Below are 14,124 nucleotides of genomic sequence, written 5' to 3'. Positions count from 1 at the left end.
TTTACTACCTTAATCTGTGAATTGGTTTCTTACCTCTGCTCATTGACCCAGTATTTACTCTTCAAGCTGAAATAGACAAAGAGAATCCCCTCTCAATGCACAGAACCAAAGTCAAAGGTACATCAGGCTTAAATAAAAATTGAAGTTGAATTCCTATACTTTGTAGACCTGCAGTCTGCTGGTTATTACTTTGAGTTCTGGGGTTGGCAGGACTTTTGGCATTCCTTGCAGTGTGTTTTTGGCTTTTTGTTTTCTGACACGGTTCATCTCCAATTCATACAGAGATAAGCAAGATTCCTAAAGTGATACATACTTGGCTATTCTAATCCATAATTAATTTATTTCAAAAGATGTATCTAGAGCAATTACAACACATGCTAGGGGGGATCAGTCAAAGGCAGTCTATATAGCATCTAGCTAATATAAAGGGAATTTCAAGAACTCTGCTGGGAACTGGAAAGGTAGCAAGGCCTGAATCAGAGATAAAAGGCAATGGACACTGCATAGCTAATTACCACACTCAACACAGAGGCCAGCTGAGGAGCTATCAGTAGGATGGATGTATCTGTGTAACATTGTCCTTTGGCTGCTCTTTAGCACTTCTGGGAAGCAAGTGATAATTAACTCAGGCAGATGGGCACGTTAGCATGGCTGCAGTTCTTCAGAGAGACAAAGTAGTAGCTCTGCAGGGCAGTTCACCCTCACTGTGCACAGGCACCATTTTTGTCACCATTAACAAGACATTCCATCAGCACAGACGCTTAGTTCTGCCTATAAAGGAGTACCTGATTATGCAAACAGTTATAATTGAAAATATTTAACTCCCCTAAAACCACCCTCTTCTATTACATCAGAAATATGGGCATGGTGCTCAAATCTACAAAATACTGGCAAGTCAGGTGTTATGTCATTACCAAATAAGAATTTCATCAGCAGGTACAAAATAACCATGTGAAAAAGAAATAGAGATTCATCCCTACCTTCCTTTTATCAAAGTGGGATATGTTTTCACCAGAAAATCTGAAATGTTTCTGTGGGTCAGGTCTTGAAGAATTTCTGTGCTGCGTTGCACTCTCTGGAAAGAAACAAAAAATAATAATCACAGTAAAGTTTAGCATATCTTAAGCTATTAAGTGTTTGTCAGGAAAAGAGGAAAAGAAGTTATGGTTCAGAGAAAATTCTCAGGTTCATAGTATCACTGAAAGAGAGTGGGTCAATCATTCGAGCATCATTTCTAACCTAAACATCCTTACTTTACTAAGACTTTAGAAGACATTTGTGATGCATGACACAAAACAGTTGCATGTCACTCTGAAAAAGGTATTTGCAACAAAAGTCAGGGCTGCTCAAGGCTTTTTCTTCAACCTGAAAGTAGGAAACTTATCAAATAAACTGAGGCCCCAACAAAAAAAAACAAAAAAACAAACAAAAAAACAAACAAAAAAAGGTAGTTTCCTATGATTTAGCAATTTTAGGTAAAAATTAATAAAAAAAATTCACCTTCACTAACATATTAGATAGTTTGAATGAAAATGGTTTTTTTTTTTTTTTAATATGAAAATGATGCCATATGACGAAGTTTTAGAGCCTTTTACAAATACAGGATTGCTGTGAAATGCAAGACCTCACAGTCCTGAGTTTGTCCCAAGGTAGAATACACTTTAAGAGCTTCCTGGGCAGCTTCAGATGGCAAAGCTCGCAACCTGAAATCATCTGATAATGACCCAGAAAGTAAATCTAATGAACTTTCCAGAAGTTCCTGCATTTGTCCACAGAGAGTAGGACACAGAAGACACATCAGAGACATCCAGCTGATTCTAGACAGGAAGACTGGTAACATACCCATAATGCCTTCATTAATTGAGTTGTCTATGCTTAAACATAATTATATTGCCAATTATTTATGCACTGTGGCTTTCCTGGAGACTCAAGTGAACTGTTTCTTTATGACAAGTTATAGAAAACTATAACATCCTGCAAAATTATCAGGATAATATTATAATAAACATTTTGTTTAGAGGACTAGAATCCCCACAAACAAATAAAAAAATTGCATCTTACTTGGAATTGGAGTTTGAGACTAAAGTTCTCTGAAATACATTAGCATGCAATCAGCAAAATGCAACTTTGTCTGTTAGACAGGGATTACTAAGAAATGAGAAATAACTTGGGATGCTGTAAGGTAAATAAACTATATTAACTTTTTTTCTTTATAAGCAGGAATTCTATTGATATCTGAAACAACTTTGTTTTGTGAACAGTGATAGAGAAATAAAGCAAACTGAATCAGTCTTCAAGAGAATGTGTCATGGAAAGTCACCATCCCTGGAGTGTTCAAAAGTGTCAAGATATGGCACATGGGGATGGAGTTGAGTGGTGAAGATGGCAGTGCTGGTTTAACACCTGGATTCAATCTTAGAGGTGTTTTTTAACATAATGATTCTATGATTTGATGAAAATTAGAAATATTTTAGTCATTTTGCTAGTGTGTTCAGCCTGGAAAATAGGAATATGAAAGATGAACAGCAAGATGAGACATTAAATTAGTGAGCTAAGAGTCTAAGAGTGGCTGGAATTCTGTTTAACTTCTTAGAAAAACATTTATTAAATGCAAACACTGACAGGCTGTAATTTTCCTTTGCTCTTCAAAAGAGCAAGCACATGTTATGAAGGGCACTGCTAAGATAATTCATTGATAGGAGAGGAGGCAATGTAGCTCTGTTTTCCTCCATACAGCATCAATGGTTATTAAACTACCCATTTTCATGCACATGCATACAAATATTCATTTTTATAGCTTAGAACATTTCTGATAGAAATGGAACTGAAAGACATGTAAAAAAGTAATAATTTGGGGTTCACTGAATATTATTTTTTCCAGTTAAATGAGAGGACTGCACTCCATGTTTTTAAAATGATGCCTTTTTTTCCTTTTTTTCTTTCCTCTTTCTCCCTCCTGCTCTTCCCTTCTTTAAAGAAAGGCAATTTTCTAAATAGAATTGTTCTTTGAGGCAAAATAAAAAATATGTTTTTTAAATTATGTGATAAATTGTTAAAATTTTTGTAATTTTCTTCTACACAAAAGGTGTGCAATTTGGATGAAAACGGTAATCAAAACATTTAAATGTGCAAGCTTTTCAAATACCTCTGAAACTGAATTTCAGATTCCATCAAGTCTTGCTCTCTTAGAAAAGAATGTATTCAACTCCTTCCATGTATATTAGCATGGCAAGGTACTTAGACACTGATCTGTTTTTCCAGCACTTGCCATGAAACTTTTCTACAAAGACTTATGTCACAAGGACACAACCTGTGGTGGTGGGAGGCCTCCTGCACCAGCAGGGCATTCTGGCAGCATAGTGAGTTTCTTGTGAGTGCTGCACTTGCAGGAAGGTGATGGATTCTCAGGGCTCCACTCTTGGCTCCCCAGGAGGCTGCTTAGGTTAGGATGAACAGCAGGAGTGTTCCAGGCAGTTGGCATATGATTGCATGGGAAGCTCCTGTGGAGAGGAACAGAGCTTTCAGCCATGCAGAGGTAACGGTCCATGAGAACTCACAAATTCACAAAATCACAATGCTCTAAGCAGATATTCCCCCCTCAGCCCTCATCCTGTGAGTTTTGAATAAGAATAACATTTTAGAGTATTTGGTACATAAATAAATACGATCTCTCCCCACATTTCTGCCAAGTTTGCTGCCTTCAGCTCACAGATAGGACACCGAAGGGGCAAGGGGACTGTGTTCCATCCATTAGTACTGGAAATCTGCAATGGATATGTCTTTGTGAAAAAAAACCCTGTAATTTTCCTTTCTCATGCAGTATCTTTTCCTTTTTAAAAGTTTCCTCTTTGCTTCTGCTATACCAGGTAGAGGAGAGGAACGGGAGCAGAGAGACAACCAGAAGGATCAAATTGCTGGATGTCATGGCTAGGGAAGAGTCAGGAGAAAGGGGACGAATGTCAAAGCACAGCAAGACAGTGACAAATGGCTCCAAAGCAGGACTCACAGGCAGAGTAAGCAGTTAGGACAGCAAAAGCTGCAGCTCTGCTAATGTTGCCTTCTCTTCAGAACGAGAGTAGTTTCAAATGATGGACACAGTTGTATTGCTACTTCACAATCTGAGCAATTGCTGAAGTTATTGCTTCCAAACACATCAGTGGGAACTGGAGGAACCTGAAGGGACTCAGATATGGAAAGTACCAGCAAAGCTGAGATTTGGGCCTGAGGTCACTGACCTACTGACATAAATTTCGAGGTTACTCAACTCTATTGTCAAGCTATGCAGGCTGGTTTCCAGTCAGTCATACTGAGCACTGTGAATCGTTCCTAATCCAGCGCCAGTGTTATCTTGCTGTTTGTTTGTTTGTAACTTCTGACCCAATATTAGCCAACAATACATGTGAAGCACTGGCTCTTGTGAAGAGTCAAGCCAATTCAATCTTGTTTCACTACTCAAGTTCCTCTAGAAGTACCCTGCTAGGATCTCATTCAAGAGAAATTAGGTAGCAACTTACAAAAGAGGCTGATTCTTCATGCAGCGAATTCCAAAGCCTGGTTTATTCAAGAAAGCATGAGTAAGGGAGACCATATGCTCATTGCCAGGACGTTCATTGCTAAGGGAATAAAATAGGAATTTCTCTATAAAATATTTTTTCAAACTATTGTACTGTACAGTAATACATTTGGCAACTAGAGAAGGACAGCCAAATGACAGTACCAACTGCCCCCCTTCAAATGCTGATAATTCAATTGTTTTATTTATTTATGTAAAAACCCAGAATGTTCTGAGGTGGTTGACAGGCAATGGTTCTTATCTCCTGATACTAAAGTTAACTTCTGACAAAGTCCAATAGCAGCATTCTCCAAAAAAGGCTGGATTCCTCATTGCTAGACTCTTTGCACTGTCACAGTCAGAAATCAGAAGATGAAAAACATATTCTGCATTTTCATTTGTGGGGGCCTGGATCTCCTGTTTGACAGGATATGTAACTTTTTAAGTGTTGAGGTCCTGAATTCAGGTGGGAAGAGGAGAATACCAAGTTAGAAAGATATTTGAAAGACTGTTTGTTAGATTTACCACTGGCTGTATTCTCCATGTGCACCAACTTCAAGCTATTTTAAATCTGCTGATTCTAGTGAAGTGAATCTTTTCTTACATCACACAGAGTGAGAAAAAAACAGTGAGACAGGGCCCCATGATGCTAAACTCTAGGGAGAAAAAGGTAAATGTGTGACAAGTGTACTTCAAGTGATTCCTCTTACCTGAAGAAAGTAAACTGTTGTCCATAGATCCAAGGATGTAATGTTAAGGCAGGATATTCTCCAAATGGAGGAATAATGACTGTAAGTACTAGAGACAGCAGCACGAAACTAGCAGGAAGAACAACCTGTGGGGAACATGAAAACTTCACATTAGGTTATTATATCAATGTTGCAGAGTGACACTGTGTACATCCCATAATATATGTAAACAAAGGAAGGACAGCAGGAGCTGTCCAGTCTAGACAAATCAGTCCAGTTTAGCTCCTGAACACAAACAATTTAATTTCCAGCACTTCTGCTTAAAATTCTGGTTGTCACAGAACTGTATTATGCTAAAAATAAAACACTGGGCCAGTAGTGATAGAATGACATATGTGGTATAGTTGGTAGACTCCAGAGAGAAAGAAATAAAAGAAGAGGCAGAAGAGTTGGAATCTTAATTGCACTGTTACCCATTTGCAGCACCCCTATTGCTTTCCATAGGGCCATCATTTCTGGAAAGACAGTGTTCAGACTGTTGTGGGAAAGACTCAAGAACAGCACAAGTCAGTCAATACCTGTGCTAGGAAGTCCTTGTAGCTGCGGGAGGCGTGGTGGAAGCGTTTGATGAGCAGTGCTTTGATCTGCTGATGTACAAGCTGAAAGCCTTTATACTGTCGGGACCCTTTGCCTTCATTTTGATCTCCTGCTCTGCCTACTGGCATTCGAGAAACGTCATTAGTTTTCAGGGTGGTTTGTTCAGCTGGTTTGTTCTCAATAGGAGTTTTCTCAAGAGCAGAACCATTTTCTTGAGTATCTCCTAAGTTAAGATGAGAAGAATCAGAGAAGACACTTTATCTTCCATATATGAAGCAGCACAGACATTTTTATGAGGTCGATTTTACCAACCATATGTATCATATTTCCAGATTGTTTTAAGTACAACTGTTGCCCTGTGGTTGTATTTAGTGACATCATATACGTTAATTCTCCTCTTATTCAGCAGGATGGACAATTTCATCATCTATTATGGACTAACAGTCAGCAAATTAATTTTTATACAACTACTAAAACCATTGACATCTAGGTGCTTGACACTCCACTTTTATTTACACAGTTAAGAACCTCATCCAATCTAAATACAAGTCTTTCTGCTGACTTAATCTTTTTTTTTTCAGGTATCATATCAGGCCCTAAAAACAGATATTTGCTGACCAAATTAATTTTGTTAAGAACACATAAAAGACTGAAAGTTCTGAAACTCCTCTTTACAGAGTGTTCAGAATAAAAAGCAGTCCCAAGAACAGTTAATTAAATATGGATTTGTGAATCTATACCTGTTTTTTGCATTTCAGGGTCAGCTTCTGCTGTGACCTTTAGGAAAACCTGCCATAGAGAAACACATTTTCTGGTTAGGAAAACTTACATTAACATCACTTCAAGAACACATACACCATCCTTCAATAGAAAAGAAGAAAATTTTGATACCTTTTCAGTACTTCATATTATTACACAATCAGAGATCTCTTATGAAATACCTCAGAAAATAAATGAATGAACAAAGATAGCAAAAAAAAAAAGAAAAAAAAAAAGAAAAGATGCATTTCAGGCTAATGGGTCAGGCTCCACAATGCTATAATGAATTAAGGATTGGATTCTTTCTCTAAGCCCTTCTCAAAGATTTTCTGTGTGCCACAGCTTATGGGACTAGATTTTGAAGGACATATTAGGAATTAGGAATTAAATATTTAAGAAGAGGAATAGTCTCAGTAAACACTTCGGTTGCTTATGGTGAGGTCAGCAAGTATTTAAATCTGTCTGTTACCTCTTCAAGTGGAGTGTCTGAAACTCCAAAACTGCTGAGTCCCAAGTCATCCAATGTTTCCTCCAGTTCTCTGAAGAGACTGGCATAAGATCGCTGTTTAAAATTTTTATTGGGCAAAAGATAAATGAGTTCCTGACCAATGCTTTCAATCAATTTTGCTTCTGGAATATGATGGTGGATTACTTCTGCTAGCTCATTTAGGTCTCCTGTGAAAAGTCAAAACAGTGTTCATAGAATGAATATTTAACCATATTAAGCATGACTTCAAAAGCTGTTATTTGCACTAAAAGGGTACTGATCTATTTCATAACCCACAGATATCTCAGTTAATTCTGCACTAGACTGGGCTATGCTCCTAGTTATGCTTTGGAACTATGCAGCAGGAAACTATTTCAGGTTTGTTAATAAAGCACAACAAAATCTTCAGGAATATCTACTTAAATTATTCTCTTATGCAGAAAAGCCAAAATTACTTTTTTTTTCTGAGCAAGTCTATTTCCTTGCTCTAGATATGCTTCTTATTTCATTAACAAATGACACAAAACTCTATGCCATACTTGTAAAGTACACAAACTTCCAGTTCATCATCTATACCTGAGACATATACACAAAAATGGGTCAATGGTAAGCAAAACCACAAAGAACCCTTATTAAATTCACCTTACAATACAATACAAATGTTAGACACAAGGACCAAAGAAATGGGCCTTGGCAGCATTGATCTGTAAGACAAGACTGCAGCATAATAGGAGACATAGCTATGTGCTGGAATGCTGAACCATCCTGCTTCTTACCATCCAGTTCCAGCTCTGGAGCTCCCTCTTCACCCCTGTGCACACAGCTGGAGCAGGAGCAGGAGCACTGAGATCCACAGCTACAAAATGACTAGCATGGACAAGAAAGAGATAGAAAGATTGAAGTGTTTCCGACACACTCAAAAACAGGATGTAAAGGTTGGCAATATTTGAACAGCTTGAGTCAACGAAAAATATGTCATATCCAGAGCATCTTGAACATATTATACTGAAAATCATCTGAAGACTGGATTAAGCAATGCAGAAAACATAAATCCATCTGCATAAATCAGTTCTAAACTACATACAAAATAGTTGGGGGAATGCAATCAGCAGGGTCCATGAGTGTACAGACTGTGTTGCTATTAGGACTGGAAGCACTATTTCAACCCACAACCCTACTTTTCAAGCTGTGAGAGGCTGGTTTATCTATGAATAAATGTAAACTTTTCTGGTGTCTAAGCTACTTACCCGACTGCCTAATGTTTAAAAGCAGTGTACTGCAAAAGCAAGAATCGTAACGTGTTGCTATACATTCTGTATATGGACAAAGGCAACTTGAGAGTTGAGGTTGTTCAGCCTGAGAAGGGAAGGTTCCAGGGAGACCTTAGAGACCCTCCAGCACCTAAAGAGGGCTACAAGTGAACTGGATAGGGACTTTTACAAGCATGTAGCAATACGACAAGGGGGAATGGCTTTAACAAGGGGTAGGTTTAGATTAGACGTTAGGAGGAAATTCTTTACTGTGAGGATGGTGAGGCACTGGAACAGGTTGCCCAGAGACACTGTGGATGCCCCACCCCTGGAAGTGTTCAAGGCCAAACTGACTGGATGGGGTTTGAGCAACCTGGTCTAGTGGAAAGTGTCCCTGCCCACAGCATGGGGGTTGGAACTAGATGATCCTTCCAAGCTAAACAATGCTAATACGATATTCGTAATTATATAATGATATGATTAACTGCAGTTTTGTACAAGGTGTTAAGCAGTACTTAAGTGATTTTACCTTGGCGCAGTGCAAGCATTATTCAGATTACATGTGCAGGGGGTGAGGTTCATACTTACTGTAGCCCTTCCCATCTTTGCAGTTCTCATCTTGCGAACAAGGGTGAGATAAAAGCCAGAGCCAAAACAGTTCTTTAGGAATACAGGAGAGCCCGAGCAGAAGAGTTTCCCTTGGGATATGATGGCTACTCTGTCTCCAAGGATGTCTGCCTCATCCATATGATGGGTTGATAGGATAATAGTTCTGCCTAGAAGGAACAAGGAATAATGTTCAAGGCATGGACTCTGTCTGGAACTCAAAACTGTGTTTAGCTTTTTGGCAATTATTTCTCTTCACCAAAGCCAGTCCCAGGCTTGCCACAACAGTAAATGTCTGTTCAAAGAATCTTGTTTGCTTGTGTTCATATCCCACTACTCATGACAGTTTACACAGCAGGCACATATTGCATCTATGATAAGTTTAAAAAATCCCACCAAAAAATCAAAGTTTCTACTCCCAAATCTCTTACCTGGGCGATATTTCAGCAGAAGATCCCAGATAGATCGCCTGGAATATGGATCAACTCCAGAAGTGGGTTCATCCAAGACTACCACTTTTGCTTCACCCACAAAAGCAATGGCAACAGACAGTTTCCTTTGCATTCCACCTACCGGAGGACAAACACATCCAGGAGTGTAAGATACACTGTATAAGTGGCAGGGATGTAGTTAACATTGCTTTTTTGGTGTGCGGACAAACTGCTACAAATAAAATGAAACCCATCCTCAGACCCATATCTGCAAAGATAAATTAATATTTTTTCTTCTGAAATTCAAAACAGGCTGTTCAAATTTTTTTTTTTTTTTTTAATATTTTCCATCTACACATTGCATTTTCTGCTTCTTGCCAGAAGCAAAAGCAGGAAGATATGAGATTTTCATGTTCCTTCATGAATCTAACCAACTTTCATAATTGCAATCAGGTCAAAGTAGTATAAGAACAGCTGTTTATGCAAACCAGCCTTTGAATGTGGAAGTGAGAGTTGTTCAAATATACTATGTGCATTTGTACTGTCAGGATGGAAGAAACTACTCCTACCAAATAAAGCAGTATTATGGAGCACTGATCTATACAGTGGGGCAGCATGACAGTATAGTATTTAATTTGTCTTGAAATAATAGAAGGTTGTATTTTCATTAGTTTCTTATACTAACCAATTTTATATATATATAAAACTAATAGCTTCAAGTATATTTGAATTTGTTGTGTATTTCTAAGACATAGAAGCTTTAGGGACAGGTTGTGCCAGCCTTACTACTTGTATAGTCACATTTACTCCTTGAGAAGAAAGCATCCCCCATGTGCATGCTGGTGTGTCAGAATACAGGCTCAAATAAGTAACTCAAGCAATAATTGCCCAAAGGCCAGGTAGGATGGGGCTGTGAGCAACCTAGTCTAGCAGGGGGTGTTCCTGGCCATGACAGGGGGTTGGAACTACATAATCTTTAACATGTGTCTATGAGAGACAAAGAAAAGGACAAAACATCTTAGAAAATTCCTGTGGGCACCTGACAAATTCTGAGCTTCTTCATTTCTTTTATGGGTGAGGCCCATGTCTTCCAGCATTGTTTCCAGCTCTTGCTCAGCTTCTTCCCTGGATCTTCCTTTCAGTTGAGAATAAAACAAGATGTGCTCTGCTACAGTAAGGCTGTGACATCAGACAGAAAGACAAGAAGGCAAGTTAAATGAATAAGCTGATTTTTTTCCCAAGCAGCAATAAATTCACTCTAGCTTTATCTTGCCAAAGGAAGAGAGGTTGCTTTACCCTACAAGATCTTTGGGATCAACACACTTCACTTGGAACCTTTTGAAAGCAGAACCTGCTACTAAAGGACCAGGTATAGCAGGCATCAAACCATCCATTTATGGGAATAAAATGGGAGAGAGTGTGCTGTTGAGATGAAGACAAACTAATGGAAGTGAAGCTGGTAATCACCAGAGAAGGCAATAAGTGGTTGAGTGGCAGTAAGAAATGGGCATAAAAATATCCTGCTACTGCACTGTCAGCTCGAATTTTTTTGCTTTAGTGGCCCTAAATTATAGGGCATGAACCTCCAGGATAACTCCTGCTGACCTACATTACAACAGAAAACACCAGGGGCACTGCTATTTTCCTAAGGGACTTTGATCCCAGTGAAATGATGCAGGAGTTTTCCACTGCAGGATGTGATGTTAAGAGATGGAGAAGTTAATCTGAAATACATCTGCTGCCAGCACAGCAAGAGAAAAAAACACAGACTTTGGGGATTCTCACACATGCAGACTGGGATGCTTCTTCTTGAAGCCAGTATGGAGTGATACTTACTGATTGAATAAGATGTTGTGCTGAGGGCACATCCCCAATCTGTGCCGAATGGAGTCCATGTGAGTCTGGATGTCCAGACCACCAACCAGCACAGTTCCAGATGTGGGTGGGAAGAGGCCTGTCAGTATCGACCTGCGAAAACAAAATGAGGAAATTCCCCCTCTCCTACATCTCTGTGCTGGATAAGAAAGCTACATGACATGATTCCACTAGATGGAGCATGATGACCTCTTACTATAGGCCTGGATGAAGCAGCTCCAACGAAAAGCATGTATGTAAGTACTGGTCTGCTACAGAGAATCCGATGGATCTGCTCACGACATTTTTGATACAGCTGTCTATATGGTTCTGGCTTCCATTAAGAAACTGTTTTAGCTCAGGGTGTTATATCACCCCTACATATAAATGGGTCTAAAATAAAGCTCAGTAGGAAAAACAAAAAAATGGTTTGAGATCTCTGGTCATGCTGACTCATGCCCTAAATCTTTATTTTCCGTAAAGTAGAAGACTAAATGTTATTTTGCACATGGGTGGCATCTCTTAATAGCTTTGGGTGATTAGTGGATTTTTCAGTTTAAAAAAGTTCAAAGCAATAAAAAAAATATTTTTATCAGGAGAATAAATCCCCTCAAATTTACAAAATATTTCAGCAGATTAGGATGCTTTTATTTTGGGTTGAACATATTCCTTGTGAAACAATTAAAAAAATTAAAAGGTAATTTAAAGTGCCTTTGAAATAAAAGTGTTTTAATTGAAAAACCCTAAAGTATTCTGCTGAGAAAAGTCATAATGAAGCACATTAAATTCTTTCAACATTTGGTGAACTTGTAACAGATTTATAAAAGGTTTTGATCACCAATTAGTCCTATTTTGTCAAATAAGGTTCTGTATAAGAAAATCACACATCTTAAAATTCAGGTTCCTGGGATGCTAGGTTTCTAGGACTGGAGGAACATTTTAATCTGGACATGGATCTTTCGTTAGTGTAGCCATTTTATTTAAAGAAGGCCTGTATTTTATCCTTTGCACACAGACCAATAGATGTGACTGACCTAGAGCCAGTTAGAGAAACCAAGAGCATGTGGAATGTAGTGGCTTGCAAATTTGCAGCTCTTCCAGACAGGAGATCCTCCTCTTTCTACACCTGTGGTAATTTTGCCATGGGAAATGAATTCTGGGGGAGAGAACTGCTTCCTGCTCTCTGGACTTTCACTTGTTTGTGTCATGCATTACTTCCCTCCCAGGGCATTAGCTAATCCAGAACATCTTTATGCCTAGGGGCAGCGTTTCCCTGTCTTGAAAAGGCCTAATGTTGTGTGTCAAGCCAGCTACAGGGTGGGTAGAGAGAAAAGGGAAGAATGAAAAGACTGCTCCAGCAATAGAGCACTGCCCTGGATTTGCTTCTTCTAAAAGAAGAGACTTACATGGTAGTTGTCTTTCCTGCTCCATTGTGACCAAGGAAGGCTGTGATCTGACCCTCATAAAAAGTAATATTTATCCCATCTACTGCTGGTTTGGGCCTGTTCACAAAAATCTTCACCAGGTTCTGAATGCATACTCCTGGAATCAGTCCCGTTGGCTCGGGCTCAAAGAAGGTATTTACTTGAAAGGCAAGAAATCAAAAATTAAAAGAGAATAAAAGCACCTGTTTTAATCCTAGTTCTGATATGACAACACATCAGTAAGTGCAGAAGCAATAGCACATACCCAGCATTATACAGCATCATGTTCCAGGGCCAGATTCTCCAATTCACACCAGTATAAAACTAAGGCCAGATTTCTAACTGCGGTGCCATTTACTTAGATTCACTCTCATATCTATGACACAAAAAGCAGAGCCCAGAATTATGGTGTTCTGTGGAGACTTAACTCATTGGGCCAGGGGAAGCTGAATTTGCTTTCTGTTCTCATTGTGTAGCAGTAAGATTATTTGGAATTGTTTTCTGGAAATACTTAGATAGGCAGAGAGATTACATTAAACAAGCAGCAGGTTGCCTTTCTAGCTGGGCTGAAATCTGCCATTCAAATAATCTGCCCAGCTGTGCATTCTTTGACCATGATGCTTAAAAAACCTCCCCCAAACACAAACAAAAGACAACAACAGAAAAAATTTGCCTTTAATCCTGGTAGGTGAAATTTGCCCCATTGCTGAGACCAGGTCAAGATTTAGATAGTACCTAACATGTGCACTACATGAGATGGCTTTCTCTCAGGATTAAAAATGCATTATTGCAAATAGCACCATCAGGATATTTTATTGCACCAGCTTCTAGACAAAACAAACTTCCTTTGAAGTAAATTAAGCCCTTGGGCAATGTGAATTATGGGAGTTGAGAAACTGAAACTAAAGACCCTGTCCACTTTTGTTTACACAGAATGTTTTAGGCTTTGTAGGAAGGTTTATTTTGCAATTGCAGTTTACTTAAATTGTTCAGTACCCAGCAGGCCTGTGTGGAGAGCAGCCAAAGCGATCTGGGTGTAACCAGCCCCACATCCATCAGCGGCTTGTGACTGTCATTACTGTCACCGACAGCACTCGGGAAAAAGTTCCAAACTTGTTGTACATGAGAGAGCTGTGTATATTACAGAACAGCTGCAATAATCAATATAGAATGGGTACCACTATTTTAGATAAAATTATGTTTATGAATTACTTTTCTTTTCACTTGTGAAAGGAATCTAGGTTTTCATTTACCTTGCTGGGACAAATACAAACATACAAAGTTCACATGGAGTCTGGCTAGATAGTTATGCATATATTGGCAATTGAGGCACCTTCCTTGGTTTTATCTGCATCCTAAGCTTAGATGATGTCCCACAGTATCTGCTTTGCATCCCCTGAAGGACCCTGGTGGGGGGTTGAGCTCCCTTTTTTTGTGATTCGTATTTCTCTATTTTGATCCTATATCCTCATTGC

The 14,124-nt window shown here is 38.9% G+C and overlaps 1 protein-coding gene across 1 annotated transcript in view; it reads right to left on the bottom strand.

The window, feature by feature from the left end:
* ABCA4 (ATP binding cassette subfamily A member 4) overlaps window positions 1-14,124 on the bottom strand; it is a 66,470-nt gene that overhangs the window by 16,472 nt on the left and 35,874 nt on the right. Inside the window, exons 19-32 of the mRNA XM_058843075.1 lie at window positions 12,632-12,809; window positions 11,208-11,339; window positions 10,411-10,550; window positions 9,372-9,509; window positions 8,923-9,110; window positions 7,861-7,951; window positions 7,067-7,272; window positions 6,579-6,627; window positions 5,820-6,061; window positions 5,263-5,387; window positions 4,515-4,613; window positions 3,311-3,500; window positions 981-1,075; window positions 34-66 (exon numbers count right to left, since the gene is read on the bottom strand). Coding sequence (XP_058699058.1) covers window positions 34-66; window positions 981-1,075; window positions 3,311-3,500; window positions 4,515-4,613; window positions 5,263-5,387; window positions 5,820-6,061; window positions 6,579-6,627; window positions 7,067-7,272; window positions 7,861-7,951; window positions 8,923-9,110; window positions 9,372-9,509; window positions 10,411-10,550; window positions 11,208-11,339; window positions 12,632-12,809 — 1,906 coding nt within the window. The remainder of the gene's footprint in view (window positions 1-33; window positions 67-980; window positions 1,076-3,310; window positions 3,501-4,514; window positions 4,614-5,262; window positions 5,388-5,819; window positions 6,062-6,578; window positions 6,628-7,066; window positions 7,273-7,860; window positions 7,952-8,922; window positions 9,111-9,371; window positions 9,510-10,410; window positions 10,551-11,207; window positions 11,340-12,631; window positions 12,810-14,124) is intronic.

Source organism: Poecile atricapillus, chromosome 7 (genome assembly GCF_030490865.1).
Source record: "Poecile atricapillus isolate bPoeAtr1 chromosome 7, bPoeAtr1.hap1, whole genome shotgun sequence".
NCBI lineage: Eukaryota > Metazoa > Chordata > Aves > Passeriformes > Paridae > Poecile > Poecile atricapillus.
The sequence above is the reverse complement of the archived record's forward strand: the minus strand, read 5'-3'. Positions and strand labels throughout refer to the sequence as shown.